This window comes from Calidris pugnax, unplaced genomic scaffold (genome assembly GCF_001431845.1).
Source record: "Calidris pugnax isolate Ruff unplaced genomic scaffold, ASM143184v1 scaffold13, whole genome shotgun sequence".
NCBI lineage: Eukaryota > Metazoa > Chordata > Aves > Charadriiformes > Scolopacidae > Calidris > Calidris pugnax.
In genome coordinates, this window is record NW_015090810.1 from 5,049,635 (window position 1) to 5,074,504 (window position 24,870).

General features: G+C 41.4%; 1 protein-coding gene across 7 annotated transcripts in view; it reads left to right on the plus strand.

Moving 5' to 3' along the window:
• LOC106886004 (poly(rC)-binding protein 3-like) overlaps window positions 1–24,870 on the plus strand; it is a 525,351-nt gene that overhangs the window by 477,036 nt on the left and 23,445 nt on the right. For all 7 annotated transcript variants that reach the window (XM_014938586.1, XM_014938583.1, XM_014938584.1 and 4 more), the window contains 6 exons: window positions 7,362–7,385; window positions 7,484–7,516; window positions 10,647–10,763; window positions 16,747–16,878; window positions 20,238–20,366; window positions 22,540–22,683. In XM_014938586.1, the coding sequence (XP_014794072.1) occupies window positions 7,362–7,385; window positions 7,484–7,516; window positions 10,647–10,763; window positions 16,747–16,878; window positions 20,238–20,366; window positions 22,540–22,683 (579 nt within the window). The remainder of the gene's footprint in view (window positions 1–7,361; window positions 7,386–7,483; window positions 7,517–10,646; window positions 10,764–16,746; window positions 16,879–20,237; window positions 20,367–22,539; window positions 22,684–24,870) is intronic.

A 24,870-nucleotide genomic window follows, 5' to 3' on the forward strand; every position in this document is an offset into this window, starting at 1 on the left:
CAGATGTGGCAGTGTCTAGAGAGTGGCACATTTGGGATACGCTGGGTTGGAAAGACAAGCTATTGCAGCAAGAGCATATGCAATTTTGGACGTGTAGCGTTGGTGCGTCGTGGGGCAGAGGCGGTAATTACCTTACTGTTCTTCTGGCAAAAGCACACCTGCGGGTCTGTGCTCAGCAGCAGGCGCCATGCAGATGAGTGATGTTGAAGACGGAGCAGAGGGGGAATTCACAGAAAAATAACCAAGTTTTAGGAGGCTGAGGAGACTGTATCTAGCTTTCTTCAGACATTCTCATAAATACCTGTAGAGAATAAATACGAGTGTAATGGAGTGCTGTTATTTTGAATGATACAAGTGCTTGTGACTGGAAATAAGAGGATAAAATACATTCTTGAAAACAAATCCTAATAAGGGAATCCCAAAAGAAATTCCTGATATTGAGATTTTTATGAGGTTCTGGAAGTCTCCTAAGCAGATTTTAAACATGTCTGGGGAAGAGCAACACATGCACTAGGTAGGATATATAATCTGCATTGATGGAAGAAAGAGGATGACTGAGTGGAGCTTTTCCTTCCCTGATACCATTTGCTCAATGATGTGTTTCTAGTAGTTTCAGCAGTAGTGAATTAGAAAAATGTACCTGCAGTCAAATGTTCAGGTTTGAACAAAACCCTATGAGTGCCTTGATTTTTAGGTGCTAAACTTCCAGAACTTACAGTTTAATTAGGAACTCTATCTCCCAATGGTTTCAGCAGGATCAGTGGGTGAGGACTGGTTACAGCGGACTTACATCCAGCTTCAGTGGTGACTTTCAGACATGTTGGTGATTATTTTATGATGCTATATATAGAACTTTTACAGGAAAAAGAAAATTTAGAATTATTAAGGTGATTCCTCATACTTAACAGCTTGAATGCAGACAGAATAAAATCATGGAGGAAATTATGATTTTTATCAGCATAGATAATACAGTTTTAGCGTCAGGGATTTATTTTAGTGGCCACTTTTTTGTGCCTGCTTAATTGTCCCCTGAAAGACTGTGAAGCGCAGAAGTAATTTTTCCCTTTCTCAAAGGTAATGACCTTCTCCTTCCCCCTTTTTTTTCTTTTATATTTTCACTTATTAAAATACAGAATACAACAGAGTAGCTTTAATAATCACCTTGTCAGTAATTTAATCTAGACTGTAAAATGCCAACCTAGCCAATGTTTGTTCTGTTCTTTCTAGTTTCCACGAACACTGTCAGGGTATTATGAGGATTGACTGTCCTGCCTATTGCTATTATAGTTCTTGTTTTGTTTGTTTGCATTACTGTGGTACCTAAGAGCTCTAGTCATGGAACAAAGCTCTGCGTGCAAACACACAACACAAGATGCATCTCCTCTTTGTGTGTTTGTAGTAACAGCTGGGAGTTTCTCACTAGCCTAAAAAAATCAAATGAAAGGACAGAAGTCTATTTCCCCCAGCCCCCAGGTGCTGTGTGTCCCCCAAAACAGTCTCCATAGCTGAATTTTCCCACTTCTGTCAAACAGAATCTCCTCATCGGTCTATAGCTGTAATGAACTGAGGTTGCAGAAGGCGTGTACCCAACTCAGTGCTGCTGCTTCTGCGTCACAGGCGGAGGGACAAGCGAAGGGACAGAACTGGGTTTTGGGTTGTTTTTTTGAGGGAAGGCAGAGAGATTTGGTTACCCATCTGCTATCAGAAAGCAAATGAGAAATGCCCATTGTCCCAGCTGCCCCAAAAATAGTAGATGGACCTGTGGAAGATTCATAACACTGACATCACCATCAGAAAGGCCATAATTTGAAGGTTTCCTCATACACAACCACATTGGTTAGCACGAGATCTGTCTCAGTAAGGGCTTGGACTACAGTGCCTTACTAAATCAGGGCTCCTAGCATCAGACAGAGACTACTGAAGCATCACCTAGGAACATGAGATCTCCTGGGTCAGTGAGGCTAATCCCACATAATCCCAGAACACAAATCAGACTCTCGGTTAACGAAGGCACCCATTTGTTCCCTGAGGTAGACACATTACATCATGTTTCCCAAAACTGACTAGGGCTTTTCTGCCAGCCTTTGAAAAATGCTGATGCCCTGTGCGCTCCATGCAAATACATTGTTCAGAACATCTTCATGGAACATGTTTCTAGGGTCTTCTATGCAGGTATCTTCATGATTTTATACAAGTATTGGCAACTCTATCCTCAGAACAAGGCAGAGAGAGAGAGTTGGGTTGTGTTATGCCTCTTTCTGGATGGGAAGAGACTATTAGTGCTGGTCTAGAAAACTTTATCAGTGCAGGTATTGTTTGCTGTTGCCAGGATCCCTCCTTGTCTTGTGACAGAGGTTCTTCCCCACTATGGAAGGCTGCATTCCTTTTTTTTTCAATGTTTTTCTAGCGGGCTTTTTTGTTTGTAGAGTCCTGTCCTACTGGTTCTTACCTTATCCTTGCTCATAGAAAGCAGGTAGATGTATGCAATCAAAGCATTGCCTGAATGAATTGCAGGCTTTAGGATGCGGCCTGTGCTTTGTCTGATGCTTTGGGTTGAAATTATGTATTCTTATATTATTTCTTTAAAGGGTTTTCCTTCTCAAATGGCTTTATCTCAGGGCTCTTGTGAGTTTAGTGTTCCATTCACCCCTTAGTGCTGATAATAGAAGCTGGATGCTCATGGTAATAGAGCGAGGCCTGTGCTTTTATAAGGTCTTGGAAGAGTTAGGTTTTTTGTTTTCATTTCCTGGACCACAGTAATTATTAAACTAGCCTCACACTTAGAAAAATGGTGGAATTTCACATATTATGTTTACAGATCAAAGGTTAATCTTTATACTAAGGTTTGTTACCATTTTTTAAGCCTCTTGTTTTCTTAACATGACTAATTTCTTTCTCTTTTAATTCAAAAGGCACACCAGATAATTGTTTAGGAAACAGCTTTCTCCTACGGTCTATTTTATATCTTTCTTTAGTCATTCCCACCATCAAGACCCCTGCAAATGCCTTGGCTCACAGGCTTCTCTGCTCCCACCTTTTGTTCTGCTGGTGCTGCCTTGCCCTCACCACAGACGGTGCAAAAACTGCAGAAATAGCCTTCTGCTCTGCGGTGGGCCCACGGCTCCCCAAGCGTTCGTTAAAAGTAAAACTCACCCCATTCATCTGAATGAGATATGCAAATAATATCACATGCTGCATTTCAGCATGAAAGAAAACATCTCCTGTTTTTACCGTTGCCTTTCCTCAAGTTATCTGCAATGAATTGGGTGGTTGGCTAGAAATATACTGCGCTGATGCTGAGCAGTCTGTCAGTGCATGTTGATGAGGTTCACCTCTTGTCATTTTATCCGTTTTGTTAGAAATGGCATACTAAAGAGAATCATAGACATAAATCACCTCAGCCCCCCAGGCTAAAGTTTTATTTTCAGGCTACCTGAAATCAGCATGAGCATTTAAAATTGTCCTGGGGTTTTCCAAAATGGAGCTGTTGGAGCCCAAGCTGTCCTGCTTGAGATACTGTCACCTGGAGATATGCCCTTTGGAAGGCATTACCTGGGCTGGGTACTCTCCATAATCTGAAGCTCAAGACCCTTTGATGAACTTCTAGATAAGCACCCCAAATTGCTGTCATTTCTCAAAGGAAAGTTCATATCTATCTCTTTGGTGCCTGTATGTATATATTGACTTTGCACACAAATATATAAATGCGTGTGTATCGGTGGACGTAGGCACACACACACATTTAGCTTTTAGGGTGTATCCTATTCACCCAGCACGGTTGCTGTGCCATATCTGCTTCTGACAGGCAGGAGTTTATATGTTGAGGCCAAGCAGCTTGGGTAGTACTTTTAGCTTTGACATCAGTCTGCTGGATTGCCTTGGACTTGTTTTTCTCCCTCTGAGTTTTAATTATCCCATTTATAACTTCTTTTTTTTTGTGCACTGCTTTTCGATCAGCTGTTGAAGTGTGATTATATGAACCCAGTAATTGTTGTCATATAACTAATTTTCTCACTGTGTTTACAAGTAGATGGTTAGTCAATAAATCAATCTGAAATTGATCATAAATACTTAGCTTATATTCCTGAGCACCGGGAAACAGCAAATAGTTCAAGAGCTATTAGTATATTCTAGCAGGTAGTATTTGCTACGACAGCTAAATCAGATCCTGTCTGACCTGCACTGAGGCTGAATTTGACATCAGCTGTAGGATTCCTATCACCAAGCTTCAGGTATGTTAGTGTCAGTCTAGGCTTCTTCTACTGTGGATGGAGAAAAGATAAACCCTCGGGAGCACGCTTCTTCCCTCCTCTTTTAGGAACAAAACATCCCCCATTATCTCTCTCCCTGGGCTGCAGAGGAAGCTGTGTGCCTGCCTTACACTAGACTCCTAACTTTTAATGAACTGATGTAGGTGACAGAGGTCCCATCCTTTCAGTCGTAAGCAGTTAACTGCAGCACAGTGTGGTCTCTGGCAGATTCAGAAACATTTTCTGAAAAAGATGAAGCCCTCAAAGTAACCTTTCAGAGAAATATTGATAAAACTTGAGTGTCGTAAAAATGGTGTTAGGTATCTCATTAAGCACTAAATGTACTTTAGGGTGATATAAGAATATATATGAAACAAATATTGTACTGTATAAAGAATTGTCAAAGGTTTGATGAAGTAGCATTGGTAGTTTTGAGAGTGAGATATAAAGAATCTTCTGATTTTATATGAGGCAGAAGTAGGTTTCTCATCATAGTTAAAGACATGATCCATTGTCACCAGTGCTTATGGGAGCTTTCCTAGAAACAGCTAAGGCACCAAAAAAGTCTGAAGTGACCCATTTAGAACCATTCTAGATTTTAATTTTTTTTTTTTTTTGTAATTTGTATAGATCAAAAATTCTGGAGAATTAGGAATATCCATGTGAAGTTAATGTTTCACTCTCTCCCCCTGCACCCTTCCCTCACATTTTCAAACAGAATCCCAGCTCCCCGTGCAGGAGTAGAGGTGGTGTTTACTTGGGTGTTTTGAAACTGCCTCATTATAGAATAAGCTTTAAATTCACCCTTGGAAGGAGGTAAAGATTAGAAGTACTCCTTAGCATTACAGTGACATTTCCTAGCACGTTCCAAGGAACTGGTGACCAGTCTCATTGAAATATTTTTCCTCAGTGGGATTGGCACTGTTCATTCTCTCAGTTCTTTGGCAGCTTGCACTTTTTGGTAATAAGAAGGTGATGATCAGTCAGGAAGAATTCCTGTCCCCACTGAAATCAGTAGCAAAACTCCCACAGACTTAGGAGATGGATTGGGACAGATTTCATACTAAGTGTATACTGGCAGAGCCTTGCAGTTTCAAGACCAGGCATATAGCTTCTGATGAAACTTCAGATACACAAAAACTGGAATTGTACCACGGACTGAAATACGATTGCTTGCCCATAGCAATTGAAGAACAATATGCTCACCCATAGCAAAAGGTCCTTCTACCTCCTAAGAATCTGTTTTACGAAATAAATAATTTCTGAAAGCTGCAACTGAGAAGAATGGAAAAAGTTTTCAAGGTAAAACTGCTGAATTTGCTGAGTGGGCAGATAGGAACTACTGGACATGAGGAGTTCCCAAGGCTTACCATCATTGAGAGTCTTATTCCTTGTATTGTTTAATCCCATTCAACAGTTACAGGCAGGTTGTCAGAGTTAGAGTGATAATACAAAAAAACTAGTAAAATCTTAATAATTTTGTGGAATGAGTATCCCAAATTTGTGTCACTGCTAACAAAAAAGCTGCACCCCATTAGAGAGCTATGCAGTGTGCTGGTACAGCTGTCTCAGCTGTGGGAAAAGGCGAAAAGGCATGACCTAAACCCACACATTAAGAGACATGGGATAGTTTGGTCACAAGACACAAAACTGCAGCATGTCTGCTTCATTCATTCCTCTTCTCACAGAGCTGCTTCTTTGCATTGTATGTGCAGATGTACAGAGGTGTCACCATCCCAGAAGAACACAGGAAGCTTTAGCAAGACCAGTCACACAACTGTGTAACATATGAAGGTCTACTGTACATCAGCCAGCAGAACTTGCCCATTTCTTCAGCCTGTCTAGCAGCCTTGTCCAGTAGTGTGTTGACTTTTCCCCCAAGGCTGGTGACTTACCTGCAGACTTGCAGTGAGTGCAAAGGAGCCATATACCAAAGTTCTTCATTGAGATAGGTCTTCTTCTCACTGCAAAGTCTTTACATCTTGGTGAGCAGGATGTGAGGAGTTGAAAGAACAAGCAGCTTCATATTATAAGTTTATAAATAAAATTCTGGTGAGTGTCTCTCAATGACACTCCAGGTAGTCCTCTACATCAGGGTGAAGCTAATACCACTTTATCATGAATCCATCATTGGATAGAAAAATGGAGGACAATTTCTTAAATCTTACTCTTTGGGCTGTTTCAGAATGGGTCAAACGTAAGTATATAGACTGGGGAAGACAGGAGGAGGGACCTGTATATCATATGTCTGGGACAGATCAGCCACATGAGACAGTCTTTAACAGTTGAAGTAGATTTCCCAATCTGAGTATAGAAAAGGAGTTTGTTTTCCTTTAGCTGGTCTCCTTTCCATCAGATGGTTTCCACTCTGACGTCATACCTGTTGGATTTGTGTAACGTGTCCAGACTATTAATTTTAGATTTATTAGCTTCATTTTTGCTACCTGTTGGTTTTATGCACTGAGTTTTTAACTCTTGGGATTATGCCAGAACTGCTAAATTGTTTCCCTGTGGTATGTTCATACTGACATTTCTTAGTATTTTCTGTCCCTTCATGGAAGGTTGTGGGAACCCAGTAGCAATTCCCAAATCCCTAAAAAGTGATTAGCAATTATTGTTCTGTAAGTGCTTAATAGGGAGATTATGACAGGCCACCAGGTGTTTACGCAGTAACACTTGGTAGCATGGAAATTCAGCTCTAGCTATTACATGGTGTAAAGAGGGTAAATGCCTGGCCTCAGAGAGATCAGCAATTATTTTGATGCCTGTATTATATATCCCATTTTCTCTAGCAGGTTGTGCAGTTCTATTATTTCTGAACTTTTCAGTCTCTGATAGAGGTTTATCTGTGTTTATAGTAGCAGGATTGATCTGTAACTGCAAGATCAGTTTCTGTTAAAGGTGTTTTGCACAATCAGTAAGCTGCAAAGCTGCGTTTTTAGTCCACCCCTTTGTATCTAACATGACATATTTGTATACAGCAACAATGGAAGGGGGCTAGGCTTCACATGGCAGGTTTGAAATAAGTGATAGTGAAATAGCTTAGGAGCAGAGCAAATGCTCCTCTGTAGCAAATCGTATCATTCACGGTGTCTTTTTTTTCTGTTTCAGGAGGTTGGAAGCATTATCGGAAAGGTCAGGAAATTACTTTCTCTCTTTATTTTCATGTCAAAATATTGTATATCAGTTCACTTCATCAGCCCGGGCTAACTTTTTTTCTGTTTCTTTAACAGAAAGGTGAGACAGTTAAGAAGATGAGGGAGGAGGTAAGACAAGCCTTGATGTCTTTACTTGCCTTTCTTTTCCGGCTCAGAGAACAGAGAAATTCAGTGTGCGCAGACCGACACTGCCATCGAGTGGGGAGTTAATTTAACATCACCGTTCTGTGCAAGTGGTGGCGTATGAATGCGCTGGCCTAAATTAAGCGTTGTTGTGAATATAGCCTCCTTATCGCCGCAGCAGTCTGGAGTCTTTCATTCCCATAGCAATATGCCTGCTGCTGTCTTATCTCAGGAACAGCTTAGCCAGCATGATTCTGTGCATTAAAACCACGGTATCTTTCTTTAGCATACCAAGATCAGTCCAGCGCATGGCTCGGCCTCTTGGTAGAGAGTTTCCAAAATCTGAAACAAAGAATTAGACTGATGCTGCATAAAGTTTGAGGGTAGGCACAAGCTTCAGCAGATCTGGAGCCAAATTTGCATAAGCCAAACTATCCCTCTGCCATGTCTTGGCAAAGCCTTAACTGTTCATCGTTTTGCAGCTGTGTGTAGGGTGTGGACAGGGTAGACCTGCGCACCCACCATTCACATCCTTTGAAAAGGCTGTAAACATAAAAAGCTGAACTAAAACATGGTTCTGCATAAACCTCAGTCTCTGCAGTGTCTGCGGGCTTCTTTCCATGCCACAGAGCAAGCTGCACTGTCTTCAGAGGATCATGCCCAGGTAGATGTTACAGACCCACACTTGTCCTGCAAAGCAGCACATCTTACCTGGACATCCATGCAATTTTCCTTCTTTGAAGCAAGTGCTAAAAGCATAAGTCAAAAGACAAATCCTACTGTTTAAAACTTTAGGGCTGCAAAGCGTATTGAGGATGCCTCAAGAAAAGTCAATTTGGTTCTGGTAAATATGCAGTACATTACTCTCTCAGCCGCTATGGTGTTTTATCCACTGATAGAAGGTCTGTGGCAGGGAAATCTCAAAGTATTTGTAGTAAAGAAAATTGCTGAGATCCATCTTTAAATATACACAATAGGGAGTTCATTGGCAGGCGGACTGCGTTCAGAGCTCCTTTTTAATAATAAGAGCTTTCACCCATATTCTCATACATAAGTAGATTTGCTAAGACTTAAAAATATACAAGAAAAAAAGTTTCCAATATACTAGGTAATCTTGCCAGTTGATTAAACACATTTCATTTTAATTATTAATTATGATCATGGGCAGATATCTTTGGAAATAAATTGCATGCACAGAAGAGAAGCCATGACCAGGCTTCTTTATATCAGCACAGGACTAAGAAGCAATGTCCCCACATGATGATAACTTGGTCCTCCTATAAATGAGTGCCTTCTTTAGTACTTCTTTCAAAGCAAAATGGAACTTTATTTTTGCTTTCCTCACGGAGCAAGTTGCATGCCATCTTTATGGAATGAAATGCAACTTTGTCTTCTTCTGTCATTGAGGAAATGTCAGAGACAACTTCAAGCCTAAAGAAAAGTACAAAAACCTTGGTTCTGTTCCCTGCAGTTGTTAACTTCCTATGCAAATACAGAGACCACCACACAGCATTTTAAATGCCATAGCTCTGCTGTGACCAATCATCTATAGGAGGAGTGACAGCTGTGAATTTTGTCTTGCGCTGACCCATGGTGGAGCGATCTTTCAGACGAGCTCCCATGGCTCCAAAAGAGCCATGCTTTGGGCAAAGGCAGTGGGGTGGGGTGGGCAGGCCTGCCTGCTGTGGGCAGCTCTGCCCAGCATGGCTCCTGGCATGCTCCCTGCCAGGCTGAGTCCCATGGCCCTGGGTTTGTGTGCCCTGATCTCCTTCCTGATCCAGTGCTGGTGTTTGATGGGGGCTAGTCTCACGCTGGTTGACCTGTAAGAAGAAGTGTCTGCTGCCATTTCTTATCACAGAATCATAAAATGGTTAGAGTTGGAAGGAACCTTAAAGATCATCTAATTCCAGCCCCCCTGTCATGGGCAGGGACACCTTCCACTAGACCAGGTTGCTCAAAGCCCCATCCAGCCTGGCCTTGAACACCTCCAGGGATGAAGCATTCTTATCTATGAATACGTCTGCCAGCCCACTCCATGGCAACAAGATTTTCCAATCAGTAGTGTTGGTTTTTTTCATGTTATATTTGGTTGATGTCATATGGGGAAATAGGATATCTTGCTTTTGAGCAGCAGTAAGCACATGAATAAGGGCTCAGACACACAACACATCGGATCATTTGTGGTAACCCTGAAGGAAAAGGGCCAAATTAACCCAGATTATCTCATGTTTGCTACAGGCCTAGATCCTTGGGAAGATCAGTGCCTGTGGATGAGTTGAGGCTCCAGTGACTTGCATTAACACATTTCCGCACCTGAAACCTCAGGGAAAGCATAGAGTGGGTCTTACCTGAACTGAATTTGATCATTATCTACACTGAGATCCTCTTAGATATATTTACATCTGGTTTAGGGGTTTTCTTTGCACTGCCACAGCAATATAAAGGGGACTAAGTGTACCTGAGAGGCATCCTGGCTTGTCTCCAAGATTTATGGTTTTCTAACTCCTTCCAACAGGCTCCTTGCCTGAAGGAGATAACACCATTACTGTTGCCTGTCCTACCGCTACTCCATTAAAGGGTTGTTCAGTGCATGTTAATTGACTGCCTTCACTTGAGACGCATCTATAAGGAACCTTTTCCACAGTGCAAAGCAATTCCCTCGCCAGATAGATCGAGCCCTGAGTTTGGGGCTCAAACTACCTGGCACCTCCAATCCAGGGAGGAGCAGCTTTCCTGGGAGATGTTGATGCTCCCTGGAGACAACCACCTTGTCTGAAATTGTGCAGCTCTGGTCCTACTTAAGGTTAACTCTGCAAGAGGGAAGGGGGAAGACTTGATTATGCAATTGTTTGCAACTTTGATTTACAGAGGTGTTATTTCCATATGGCGATGAAGGCCATGTAAGTATTTGCCCAGACACAATCCGGCTTCCTGCAGTTAAATGAATTTTTGGAGTGTGATCAGTTTATGCTGAAATTATATGATGTTGGGGCTGCAATTGTAGGGGAGGGAATTAGGTGCCTCAAGATATTCTTTCCCAAACTACATCCCTAATCCTACTTAGTTTGCTCCCTGGGAAGTATAAATTTGAAAAATATTTGTTCTTTTTTGACAGAGTGGTGCTCGAATCAATATTTCAGAAGGCTCCTGTCCAGAGAGAATTGTGACAATAACAGGCCCAACAGATGCGATTTTTAAAGCTTTTTCTATGATTGCACTAAAATTTGAAGAGGTAAGCAAATAAAATACAGTTTTTTCTCTCTTCAAGTTGAAATACAAACACTGTTTGAATTTTCTCGTGTTTGCTTTAATGTTAAATATGATTTGTTTAATGTTCTATTTAATAGCAATGAAAGTGGTTGTATTTTTATAAATGCTTTTGGCAGTAACACTGAAGAAAAATAATGGGTCAATTTACAAGCTGTTTGATCATTTCTTTTGCTTTTTGGAGGCTTCAGGGAAAAGCAATTGCTTCTAGTAATGTGCACTAATGGTAGGAAAAATGTCTTGGAAAATTTCTGGTCCCATTGTGGGTTTGATTTGAAAAGAATAATTGCCTAACTTTTAGCTCTGCTTTTATGTGATTCCATTTGGTATTGATGTAAATTTTATATATGTCAAAATGAATATATAACTCATCTAACTGGAAAATTTTTATTTTAAAAACAAACCATATGATTAGAAATTACAAAATACCATATTTAAAACTTGGCTTTTAAAAATAATTAAAATAAAGGCACTAAGAGTAAGTGAGGCAAGAGCTCAATTTACCGTAGAATAACCGTTCTGTGCAAATATATGTAACTAAAGTGCTGGGATCTCTTCAAGTTTCATGAACCAACTACAGTTAGATATGGTCACCCACTTTAATGTAAAACCTCACAGAAGGAACAGCAGAACATGAACCCTGGTCACTCAGGAGAGTATTTAACTCCCTCTACTTTCAATAATCGTGTGTCTAGTCCAGGCATCTCTCCTGTCCTCTCTGGAGAGACAGAGGCAGAAGGCAATTCACCTTCTCCTAAAGGAAGAGCCTGCAGACAGGTGGGCTGAACCATCTGCAGCAGGAGAAAGGAAGAAAGCAACTCCATCTCTCCATCAATGATTAAACTAGAGGAATGTGAATCCCTTTCTTAAGAGTACTTATTTCTCTGAGTCAGTGAGGTCAGTCTCCACATCTCCCCATAGCACTGGGGGATGCTGGCATTGATAGAAATGTCAGCATGTGCCTATATTTACCCATGAGGATTGTTCACATTTAGAGCAACAGGACTAGAAGAGAGCTTGTGGGTCGTCAGATGTAGTTGTCTTTTAGCATAAGCAGTATGTCTTGCAGCTTGCACCTTCACAGCATGATCAAAAACTAGGGTTTTTTTTTCTGTTTCCTGATATTGGATCCACAACCTCAGTTCTCTGACAATTAGACACCTTCTTTTCACTCCTCACCTGAGTTTATTCACAAACAGTTTATGAAGCTTTGTTTCTGTGCCAGCACTGTCCATTAGTTTAAATAATTCTTGACTTTCCATCCCTCACATTCCCCTCTTAGATGTATTTTTCGAGACCAGTTTTATCCTCTCACCCCCTTGCTTTTACCAGAGTAAGTGAGCCAACCTCAGTGTTTCAGAGGATGCATTCCCCACCCCTCTCGTGACTCTAGTAGTCCCTTTCTGCCTTTTTCTAGTTACATTTTATGTTAAATGTGCATGTTAATTGTGAACAGGTTGCAAATGAAGTTCCACAAGGCCTTACTAAATGGCGCTAGCAGTCCCCTGCCCTACTTACCATCCTAACATATCCCTATCACAGCTGGAAATGCTTTACCTCCTTCTGGTGTAATGTTTTGCACTCAACCATGCTGTGCCTGGTGGGTACCCCCAGCACCTGCTCAGGTGTTTTCCATGGGAACCTCTTTGGTCTCGGCAGACATTCCTATCAGCTTGCAGAAAAATGACCCTTTTTTTCATACTGCAAATGTGAATCCCATTTAGATTTCTCCAATCCTTCATGGATTTTCAGATCTTCCTGGGTGATATTCCAATCTTTCAACATGTTGATAAAGTACCCTGATTTTGTGGCACATTACATTTTATAAGGACACTAATTCTTTTTCCTTACCAGTTATTAATGAGATAATAATAATTTTGAAGTTGAATCCTGTAGAACTACACAAGTAATTCTGTCCAGCCCAATTTTAAAACCACCTGTTGTCATCTCTTTCTCAGTTTTATCTCCTACCCATCTTGTACCAATCCCTGTTTCTTCTGGCTTAAGAGGCAGCTTCATGTATGGTACCATACCCTGCAATCCACAGAGACCTGGAGAGAGCATACTCTACTGTCTACACAAAAAACATTTTCTGCTTAGGGCCTTATCATGAAAAATGCTGAGGGAATCATTAACAGAGGTAATTCCTGCCAGTTTCCACCAAAATGAGAACCCAGTGGAATTAACACGGCATTTCTCATAAAGACATTGAATACTGCACAGCATTGGATCCCCACCCCACCACCCAACACACCATAGTCTTGGAAAGTGCTATAACTAGAAATAACCAAAGAAATCTGAAATTCAGGCATCTGACTAGATTTTATGCATATTTATCCATGTAAATTTTAGAGGGTAATCTGGACTTTTCATGTGGGTATTAGCAAAGGGGTATTGGCACTCCCTGCAGATCAGGTACTGCGGTTACATATTCTGCAATATCTGTATTTAGTTTTAATATAATTGACTTCGGGTATATTAATAAAAACAGTGGTAAAGAAAAATGTCTTACACAATCAGTTACGTTTCCTGTAATTATTCCTGCTCAATAAAGTGAGGTAACTGTAACACTTTGGAGAAAAAAAAAAATAGTGCTGTTTCAGAAATGACAAATGAGCTAGCTACCACATGGTATTTTTCATGCATATCTTTTTGTTGGAGATTTCTTCAGCCATTCAAAAAATTGAGCCCAGAACAGACAGTGCCTGGCCCACGTCTGGTTATCACAGCTACCTTCAAACAGAGCAAAAAGGATGCATGTGTGAGAGTGCAGCTCTGAGGGACTTTTTGGTATTTGTTATGCGTACTCACGCAAAGCATTTTGACAGGAAGCCCTTGAACCTTAATTTCAACCCTACAGGTATGTAGCTACGGATAAGCAGGTCTAGGAAGGCATGGGAGCCCTGTAATGCTTTTCTAATGTTAGCAAGAATCTCAAAATGTGTCAGATAGAAAAACATAAAGATTGGGAGGAGTGGTCTCTGTGGGGTTGCTCTGTAGCCTGACATCACTCTGTTCTGACAACCTTCCTAATAAAAGTTGATCTTCTAGCAGCCTGATGATGAATGTACAAGCTAGGTAGGTAATTACATAAACAACTAAAGTATTCACTGTAGAGCAAAAAAGAGACTTGTTAAAAAATGGCATTAACCCAAGCAGACAACTGGAGTTGCAAGAGAGGGCATTTTAGAGCAGTTATTTCCAGACTGGAGGCTGAGACCCAAGAAATGCAGCTGTAAGCCCACTGGTGTGTGGGGCACCTCTGGTTTTGGGTATAAATATGCATAATCCACTGGAAGCAAGTGGTAGTTATGTGCTGGAAAAGCCAGCAGGCAGAGCTTAGTGGTCAGACTTTTTCCAAAGGGACAAGGATCCTGACAAACTTTTTCTTTTCTCTTTGCAAACATTTATGAAGAAATTACTCAGCTTTAGGAATAAGGAGAAGATAAAGGTGAGGTGATAAAAGCAATTGAGATGGTGCCTTTATGACAAATACTAACTCCTGCTGCTACAACTAAGATAAATACTGTGGGTGGTCGTTACTGAGTGAGGAGCCACCTCACAGACTCATTGTATTTGCTGTGGAAATTGGCAGGTCTAGCATTTCATTTAGAAACCAGCAAAAAAGAATTATGACACATTTTCCCCCAGAGGTTTGGTAAATTTCTGAGCTGCCAGGTTTGCTTGCCTTGGGAAGCCTTAGACACTGTGACTCTGGGGTGTCAGGAGCTAAGGATGCTGCAAGGTTTCAAGATTGGGAGCTGGCTTTCCCGCGAGTTCCACTTCCCAGTTAGCCCATCCTGGCTGGGGAGCAGCCCAGGCAAGTGGGCAAAAAACCACGCAAGGTCCAGCTCTAGTGTCTGCCAGAACCCCAAGGAAATGGATGCGGTGCCACAGACAGTAAGGCAGTAAAGAAATAGGAATCTCCCAGCTTGAGAAACAGCTGTTCTGTGAGGAAGCCTCTAGTCAACCCTACTTGGGGGCCTGAAGTTTTGGAGGAGATTTTTTTCCATTCATTCCTCTCTTGTTGTGTTTTTAAGCTGGACTGGTACCTTATGGTTGTGCTGCTGAGGCTGCGTGTTTAGGTTTTGGTCTTTTTAAATGATGAGGAGAAAATAAAGAGAATGGCAGCTTCCAATTTTCATGAAGTGCTTTTGGAAGCAATAAGTGCAGTGAAGAGTTTCAGGACAGGCCAGATATGATATGGAAGTAGGAGACATTATCAGGGTTGTGCTGGGTGGCTGTAGAGGGATATTTACCTATGTCTGGATGATCGTGTGCCTCCACCTGAACACAGACATGACATAGTGAGATGTCATCATCCACCTGAAAAATTGGGCATGACTTGGGCTTTATTTCAGATACATGGGGGCTGCAAAAATCAGTTATCCCTCTTGCTTTATTTTGGATTGCAATCTCTCACTGACACGAGCACTAAACAAAATATGAGTTACTGGCTGGCAGAGGAGTGATTTGATAGCTGTCTTAGGCGTGCAGCAATGCCTCATTCTGTTCAGGGTTCTTTTCTTTTCTTTTAAGGTAAGCAAGGTCACAGTCAGCCATTTATTGGATGCAAGAATGCTGCCATCAGAAGTGTGTAGGTACTGTAGAAATCAGTGCTGGTGCCACTGAGCTCCCACGTTGGTTCAGCAAGGCATGCAGAGCTGTTTAAAGTACTTTTTATCTTTTTTTTTTTAATTTGAAGTTCCAATCACACAGTATAGGCACTTTTTTATTATTATTTTTTAATAAGTGGTAGCGTTGATAAGTAAGAATGTATGGAGTCACATCAGTTCTGTGTGCTGAAATTCTTGTTGCATCATAAATGAGTTAAATGAATATGAAAATGCATGTTTGCTGTTGTTCCTGCCCTAATTTTTTGGGTAGCATTTTTGTGAAGGGTGTAATAGCTGTGCCATGCCACCTCACAGATGGATAAGATGGTCTTCTCGGCTCACAACTAGTGTTAGCAAACCCCATTGAGATTTTCATGAGTCGTTGGATAGGTGCCATGAAGCTTATGGCTGGTTTTTTTGTGATCCTAAGTGCTTTCAACAGCATCCCCTTGATCGGTGAGAAGATAAGCTTTATCTTTTCCACTGTAATGAAGACTTTAGAGGGTTTGTTTTGTCTTGCATAGAAGATTTTGAACAAACAAAATATATTTAAACAATCTTAACCTTGCAGCCAGTGGTATGTTGAAATGCTCGTAAGAACATATAGTGTAGTTTCATTGGATAACAAGGTACACGGACGTAGGTTACCTGACCTGGATACAGGTAATTGCTGTTCTGCTGAGCTCTTTGTACACTAGTTATACAGCTGTGATGGAAAAGATTTTAGAAATTGAGTAGTGCTACAAATACTTATGGATCTGCTACAAAAGAGAAATTAAACCTGGGGGGCAGCAAAATATTTATCAAAATAATTAAATTTTCTCTGCTTCAGATTATTCACAGATTCTTTGTCATTCCCTTTTTTAACCTTTTTTCTTCGTATCAAGCCTGACAAGAAATGGTGTGAAATGTAAAGACCTATCACTTAGTAGAAGTGTTCTCATTGAGATGGTGGGAAAGAGACCAGATCAGGATTTGGGGGCCTGTGAACTCAAAAGCCTCTCTGTCTTTTCCATCTGCTTTGGCTGGTCTAAATGACAGATACCACCTCCTCCTCCTCCGTCTCCTAGCCTTGTCTGAGAGACTGTCTGCTGGTCCCAAAGTGTGGACCTGCAAGGCCAGGCAGCAAAAAGGTCCTTTCCTCTGGCACAAGCCGCTTGTGTAGTTTGTGCTCATGGTGTATCACAGGCTTTACCTGCAACAGAAACAAACCGTGACCAGTTGTATGCTCCCCAGGTCTCTACGAACAGCTCAGGCATTTCCTCTGAGCCCTTCAGTGCTTACCAGGAGTGACAAACCCTCCACTAATTCTCCCTGACGTTGTGATTGCAGGACATAAACGCTTCAATGACAAACAGCACGGTGACAAGCAAACCGCCTGTAACGCTGCGGCTCGTCGTCCCTGCAAGTCAGTGTGGATCTCTTATAGGAAAAGGAGGTTCCAAAATCAAAGAAATCAGGGAGGTAAGTCTTGAGATGTCTACCAGGACCGCTGGCTGGCTTGGCATCCTACTGCGGCCGTTTAAAAGAGCGTGCCCTGCCAGCACTTTGCTCATTACAGGAAGGGGAACGTGTACTGAGTGAAAAACTTGCCCTGGGGGAAGCAGGGGTCCAGCCCAGCTGTACCCTTCTACCTTCCTTGAAGCTAACGACCCTACGTGAACTAAAGAAACAGCTTTACAATTCATTAATCTTTGAGGCAAGATGTAGCAAAAAAAAAATTGATTTTTATTCTGGAGAAAGTGACAGTACTCCTTCTACATTTGTATTCATCCCAACATGGGATGAAATGTTGAATATCAAGATAACATGCTGATCCTTTTTTTCATTTGACTGTGTCAAGAGAGAAGCTTTTGACAGGTTCTACCAAATTTAAACTTTCTTTTTTATCTAAAATGCAGATTCAAGGCAGTAGGCTAAATTAAGCTCTTAAGTTTCATTTCAAACTTGAAAAAAAGTGATCAGATGTTTTTCTATCAAAGAAAATTTGACCAAATGTCAAGGAGGAATGGAAAATGCTTTGATCAAAATTATATGTCCAGGATTTGCTATGAAATGTTAGTTTATGGTGGCCCTGGAAGGAAAGATGAGCACAGAGAACAGTCAGGGGTCTCATCCTGTTGACTTTTAAGACAGTTCCCTCTGAAGACCACTGTTGAAAGGGTCTTTTCTCTCCTTGCAAACAGGGAAGTAAAGCAGCGTGTGCAGCTTCCAGTAGCTGAAAGAGCAGCCAAAAGCTGTTTCAAAGTCTGCCAAGCAAACAGCGTGTTGTTCCTCCATGTGCCTCTTGCTTTGTAAACTGTGATCATGGAAACATGCCTAGGTCGTTTGCTGTAAACTCATAGAAAAACAATTCAGAACCCTGCCGTTTGAAGGGGTCTCTGTGCTTTCTGAGACCTGCAAATACAAGGCAATTACAAATCAGTTGGTTTTTTTTCTTGAAATGCTGTTGCTTTATTTTTCATCAAAGAGTCTGGGAGCTATGCTGGACTCAGTAGTCTTCATGGTCAAACCAGCTCTTGAGATGTGGAGAAAGGAGTCACTTGATGATACTGAGGGGAAGAAAATATTATTTCTGTGTAGCTGTTAAGGTCATAGGAAAACCTCTCTCTTTTTTTCTTTAATCCCCAAAAAGCTTTGTCAGAGAACTTTGTATGGATGGAAGAATGTACTAGTGTGTGCATTTCCTGGGTGGAAGGAAGGTGTTCAGTTTGCCTGACACACGGGACGTTTCTGGCTCAGATTCTGGATGGCCGCTGGACCGTTGGTGTTCACAGCTGTTGGTGTCTGGGTGAATGAGGAAGCCAAGAGGCTGCACATTCTTGCCTTGGCACCAGCAGGTGAAGGCAGGCTAAAGCCTTGCCACTGGAGAAGGCAGAGCTACTGTCAGACTACACCGTCAGAGGCGACCTTAGCCTCCAACCAGGAGACATGATTTCTCTTGGACCTCCAGATCCCTTAGGTGTCCAAGAGAGCTGTCAGGCAGTGGGAATTGAGCTGATTTCTTAGTTGTGTTAAAATAGGAGCTGGCATGAGTGTGAACCATGTGCTGTTGAGTGCTTAGCTCTGGGTTTTACAGCTGTTGATACTTTGGATTTTATTTTGAATATTGATAACCTCATCCAGGGCACTGAGTGAATGCTTTTAGGACATACATTTTTAAAGGTGAGACTGGTCTGTGTACATTAAATGACTGAAGTGATTATTCTGTTGGGCATAGTTTTAGAACCAATTACCTACTAGTCTAGTAGAAGGAAGTAAGAGGATAGTGCTTGGCCAAATAGGTGTTTTGATAAGGCTAATGTAGTGAGAAGTCACACTGCATGTTTTCTTAAGTATAAGGGCAATGGACAAAATGTTACTTATTTTTTTGTTGCTGATACATGGCCAAAGTAAAAGAATAAACAAGATGGGCATTGGAATAAAATTCATAAATAACTGCAGTATTTGGCAGAGTATTTTGTGCTAGATGTATGGATACCCAGAACTATATGTTAAACAGCAAATACAATCAAACAGAAAAAAAATCCGTCTCAAGATGTGGTTTAATTTCGTTATAACTCAACATACTGCGCAGCAGTTGCACGAGGGATGGTCTTTTGTGTTCAGTCATGTACCCAGGAACAACATGTAGGGTTGCTGTACTATTTTCAAGATAAGATTACACCAAAAAAAAAGAAAAGAAAAGCATGACTGATTGATCGAATTATGGCAAAATTCCAAAGCCTATTATAGAGCAAGGAATTGATATTCTAGCCTTAAACAGCGCTGGTGAACAGAAGATGCAATCAGTAATTTAATCAGTCTCTGGAAAGAAGAATAGCATGTGTTGTATGTAACCAGCGGGAAAGCAAATTAACTCCTTGTGGACTGACACAAAATCAATGGATACTGAAAACACTTTTTTTCAAAATCGCAAAATATTGCATTGCAGTAACAGTCAGGAAGAGATTTTGTTTGCAGTATGTGAAAGTGTTAACTAAATATGAGATGCCTGGGGTTCTTTCTGTTGACTGAAAGGCCTTTTCAGGATGTTTGTGAAATAGTGCCAGAGATTATTTTAACCTCATATATTTTTTCTTTCTTTTATGTTTTTTTTTTAGGTTAACTAAGATACGTTAGTGTCAAGATCAAATTAAAAAAAATAATAAAAACAAACCACAAAACAAACAAAAAAATAGCTCATTACCTTCTTTACCTCCTTGGCTTCATTAATGAGATAAAAGTTGATGATATGCATATATTTAATCAACACTAATTATAATTTAGAAGTGCTTCTTTACCATCCTGAGATATAACAGAGCATAAGGCAGCCCCAAATTTCATCCAGAGACGCAAGTCAGCCATCAGTGGAATAAAGAGCCATTTATCTGCAACTTATTTGATTAGCAGACCTTCTTCAGTTTTCAGTGCTTTTTTCCTTTTTTTTTTTTTTAATTAGTGCTTCATTTCACCTTTTTCATTTTTCAGTCAGCATTACAACTGCCTGTCTTTGAGGGGGTTAAAAGACTTGTCCTGAAATTCAGGTCACGGTTTGATTTGTTAACAGCTACTGAGGACTAATCTTCCTAGGATGGGTGGGAGTGTTTGCAAATTGGCTTGAACAGACAAATCCATGTCCTGCCAGACCCCAATTATCCTGTCTGGGCATGAATTTGCATACACACTCTATCATGTATCTGGCAAAGGAAAGACAAAACAGTTTAGAGGCGCATCCCCTCCATCACATGGGTGCATCACTGGCTTTGGGGAGGTGTCTGACCGGCCTTTTGAGAGGTCACCTGCCTGACGGTGACACTCTCTTTGCTTTGTCTCTGCTCAAGTCCACAGGAGCCCAGGTGCAGGTCGCGGGGGACATGCTGCCAAACTCAACGGAGCGTGCGGTGACTATATCGGGCACCCCCGACGCCATCATCCAGTGCGTCAAACAAATATGCGTGGTTATGCTGGAGGTAAGCGAGCGCTTGGCATTATCAATCCTCGCTCAGAAGATGCTCAAACATGTCATTAATTTTTTAAGTGGGTTCCCCAGGCGTGCTGCCTGCCCTTCCTGTGCCAGGGATTTCAAGAGGGCTCTGTTAGAATGTGCTTTTCCTGGTGTTTGAGAGCCTCTCACAGCAGGGTTTAGCAATCAAAGACCAGGGCCCTCATGACACTGTCAAACAACGAGCCAGGTCCAGCATGGAGCTGCAGCCCTTTTTAGGAGAAAAGCATTTTATTCTGATGCAGAATAGGACAGAAAACATGTAGGTCTTGTTTTAAATATAAAAAATTCTGGCTGGCGTAATTTAGATTCACCAGGACTTTTTGCTTCCTTAGGGTCAGGTCATTGCAGGAGGCCAGAATGTTAAGGCCGGTTTTTTAGCTCTTAGATTAAATGATACAAAATTAATTTATATAAAAATCTGGGCATTTTAACCCTTGCTGAAAATTCCCATAATTTCATGCAAGTGCATTTCTCAACTGATTTAGTTGAATAGAAGTTTGAAGAAAAAAAAAAATAGTTCAACAAATCAAAATGAAATATTTTGACAAAGTAACCCTATTTTTTGTGAAACATCCCAGCTTTTATCAAATTTTCTGCTGGAAAATTTTCTGTGGATTTTTGGTTTGGTTTTTTACCTAAGCCTAGTCAAGGGCTGTGTCATTATGATCTCTGACACCCTATTCTTCTGTCATCCTTTAAAAAGGGGAGTAACAGCAGAGTGTTTGGACAGCACTACGGCTGTTGGCTCTTAGGAAGCATGCAATGGATCAAAAATGATGCACAACCTTTGCATCAAAATGTCATACAGCCTAATGCAAATAAAAGCATAGAAATTAATAAATCCCCATTGTTTTACTGGGGAAAAGTGACTCTTGCTTCATTTTTTTTTTCACTGCTGTGAGGAAGGAATTTCTTTATAAAAATGCACAAAAACAGAAAGAAAAATATTTTAAAATAATTTTAGTTTGTTAGAGAAGGAATATGCAATGGCAGTAGTTATCAGCTCTCTCTGAATGCAGTGTGTACTCTATTGTCCAAGTGACATTCATGGAATAAATACTTATTTGCTAAAGAAGATGACAGAAGCCACTTCTCAAAATTGGAGAGACACAGTCCTATTTTCCCGCAGGTAGAGCCACTTTTTAAATAACTGGTTTAGACATTATAAGCCCTTAATTTTAACATAAGTCAAATCCCAAGCAGCATTAAGTTGACAGTGGCTTAACTACAGTTTTTTTCTTCAAACATTTAAATAAGTCAGAAAATGAATGTGCTTTAATTTGCAGCATATGTTTAATTTGGCAACAAACACTTTCATTGACATGAAATAACTGATTATATGACATTAATGAATGTAAGTGGTATTGTTGTCACCTTCTTTAGTTGTAGTTAATGTGCTGGACCAGGGCACCATTCTGCTAGGTGTTGTGCAGACAGTTTGAAGCCTTTTTTACAGGCACGTGCTTCTGCTTTATATATGAGGAAGAAGTTGGTCTTGGTCAGGGATTTCCCCATGGGGTCCTTGCCTTGTGCTGCAGGGAACAAACTCTATTCCCATGCATTACGAGGGCAGTGGTTATGCTCCTGCTGAAGCTGAGGGGATTTTTCTCCAACCTTCCAGCTCAGTCAGATGAAAGGCAGGATCAGGCTGGTCATTTGCAATTGAACATCTGACTTAATTGAGTTGGTAAAACAAGAAAGCTGGACGTGTAGCGGTGTAGGAAAGATCGATAAGCAGGAGATGTGCTCTGTGTTAACAAAGCGAGAGCACAAGCTGGATTCTCCCAAAACATCAACAAATTTCAAAATTATGCCCAGGTTTCCTGAAATGCCTTGACATGCTTAATGAAGCTTCATAGCCTCATCTGATGATGGCTGTAATGAAGCCATGAGTGCCAGCACTGCCTGTTTCAGCTGTGCAGGTGGGACCTCAGCTCTTCCCCTCAAAGCCCAGGCAACCGACCTCTGGCTTGCTGTTGGGCTGATGGGGTGGAGGGCAGGGTGGTGTGGGCTGGGCTGGGTTAGCTGCACACCTTGTTGTCTGAGGTGACCGAGATAAGGAGTGATTTATTTATTATTTTGTAATAACGAGTTCTGCTTCATTCTGCATTTTGATCACTTTGTGTTTTTGTCTGCAGTCCCCACCCAAAGGTGCCACCATCCCCTACCGTCCCAAACCTGCCTCTGCACCTATCATTTTTGCAGGTGGCCAGGTAAGAGCAGACACCATTTTGGCTTCAGCTGGAAACCACACCGTCTTGGCCCAACCTCAGCCAGCGCCTGTTAGTTTTCAACATTTACTCTTTTTTGCCTGGTATAGTATTGATGTGCTTTGTCTACTCTGTGTGCTTACAGTTTGCAGGAAAGGAGAACACTGCATTGCAAACTCAACGCAAAATTGTGATAAGTGGTATTTTACCAAGATTTAAAATTAACTTCTGTAATTAAGAAGAGTTTACCTTCTGCAAAATGAGAGGTGTTCAAATTGGATGCTCCCTGAATGGGAAAAAACTGCTTATTTTAGGGGTTGGTTTTTTCACTCCTAATTTGCAGCTACACTAGCAGTATAAGCAGTTTTGTCAACTTTTCAGAGATGATCAAACAGCAGGATGTCTCTGCTCATGAAAGGCATAAGATTTCTTTCATAGTTTTTGTATTTTTTAGGACCAAGTAGTACATTTTGCAGTAAAAATCTGCACACACATAATTCCTGCCACTTATAGTCTCTCAGGACCAAGTAGCAGTGGGGTTCTGAGGTTTACAGGAACTATAGACAAGTGCAGACCTTCTTAACCATGGCGTGCAACAGCCTGATTGATAATATGAGGCTTTCTTGTTTCTTCTTTAGAAAGTGTAGTTTTGACAATTCCCCCTTCATCTTAAGCTTTATCAGTCAGGGTTCTCATCTGCCTTTAAAACCCCATGTGCAATGTGGCTCTTCCTTGTATTTTGATAATGCTCTGTAATGCTCTGCAACCTGCCACTAAGACATGATGGGAATTTGCTCGGCCATCATCCATCGCAGGGAGAATGCAATTTTAGTAAGTGATGAGCCAGCAATGAACACAATTGATATTCACTCTAAAAACACCACAGGAGGCTAAAAGCAGCACTGCCCAGATATGTGCAAAGGTGGAAGAGTGAGATGCTGCAAGCCCTCCCCGTCTCAAGGGGAAAATGATGTCCTAAATCTGGCCTAGAGGAAGGCATCCATCTCTCCACTTGGGATTCAGGTATGTGAAGCCTCTCTGGCAGTAGGGCACCCCCACCCAGCCACATCTTTTCCCACAGATGACAGCAAGGCCCCTTTTTGAGCAGTTACGCTGCGGAAAGAGCCACTTACCTACATGGTGGCACACTGAGGTGCTTGAGTGGGTCCAGAGAAGGGCAATGAAGCTGGTGAGGGGTCTGCAGAATAAGTCTTATGAGGAGAGGCTGAGGGAGCTGGCGTTATTCAGCCTGCAGAAAAGGAGGCTGAGGGGAGACCTTATCACTCTCTTCAACTACCTGAAAGGAGGGTGTAGGGAGGTGGGAGTCAATCTCTTCTCCCAAGTCACAGGTGATAGGGCAAGAGGAAATGGCCTCAAGTTGCACCAAGTGAGGTTCAGATTGGATATTAGGAAATTTTTTTACACTGAAAGGTTATTAAGCATTGGAATGGGCTGCCTAGGGAAGTGGTTGAGGAACCATCCCTATAAGTATTTAAAAGACGGGTTCACATAATGCTTATTGACATGGTTTAGTGATGGTTTTTCTCAGAGTTAGGGTTGGGCTAGATGATCTTAAAGGTTCCTTTGAACCTAGACAATTCTATGATTCTATCTGCAGGCAGGTCCCACCTTCCTTCCCATTAGCCTAGCCCAGGTTATCACCCTGTCACGGGGTGTGGGCTGAGGGCACAGCAGCCCTAGAGACCATGTCTCACCCCAGTAGGGATTTTGGAGGTAGTCTATGAGAAGCTGTACACAGGGTTCCTGGTGGGTCAGAGGGCAGAAGGTGCTGCTGGTACTATTGGCGGTATGGAAACCCGTGCCTCCTGATCTGCTGGTTTGTAAGGAAGCTCCTGCATATCTGAAGCATATATCAAAGCACCATTGCTTCTGAGAGGCCCTTGTAAGGAGCTTTCTCTGAATTTTTGTCTCAGGGTTTTACCTTCTACTCTGTAATGATATCTTGTGATGTATCTCCAGATTTTCATAATCCAGATGTAGTAGCTTTCAATTCCTGGTGTTCAAGTTTACTACTCTCAGTTGTCTTCAAGATAAAAAATCTGCTTTCTTAGTGACCAAGGCTGAATTGAAATTGAAAATAATTTTCCAGAAATTGGTCTATGACTGAAAGTCCAGAATAATTTACTTCATATATATATATATAAGTTTACACTGCAGTGCTTTCCTTTAAGAAATATGTGTGCATATAGGCAGCAGCCCATGTTATCAGTATTGTAATTGCCACTACCTTCAAAGACT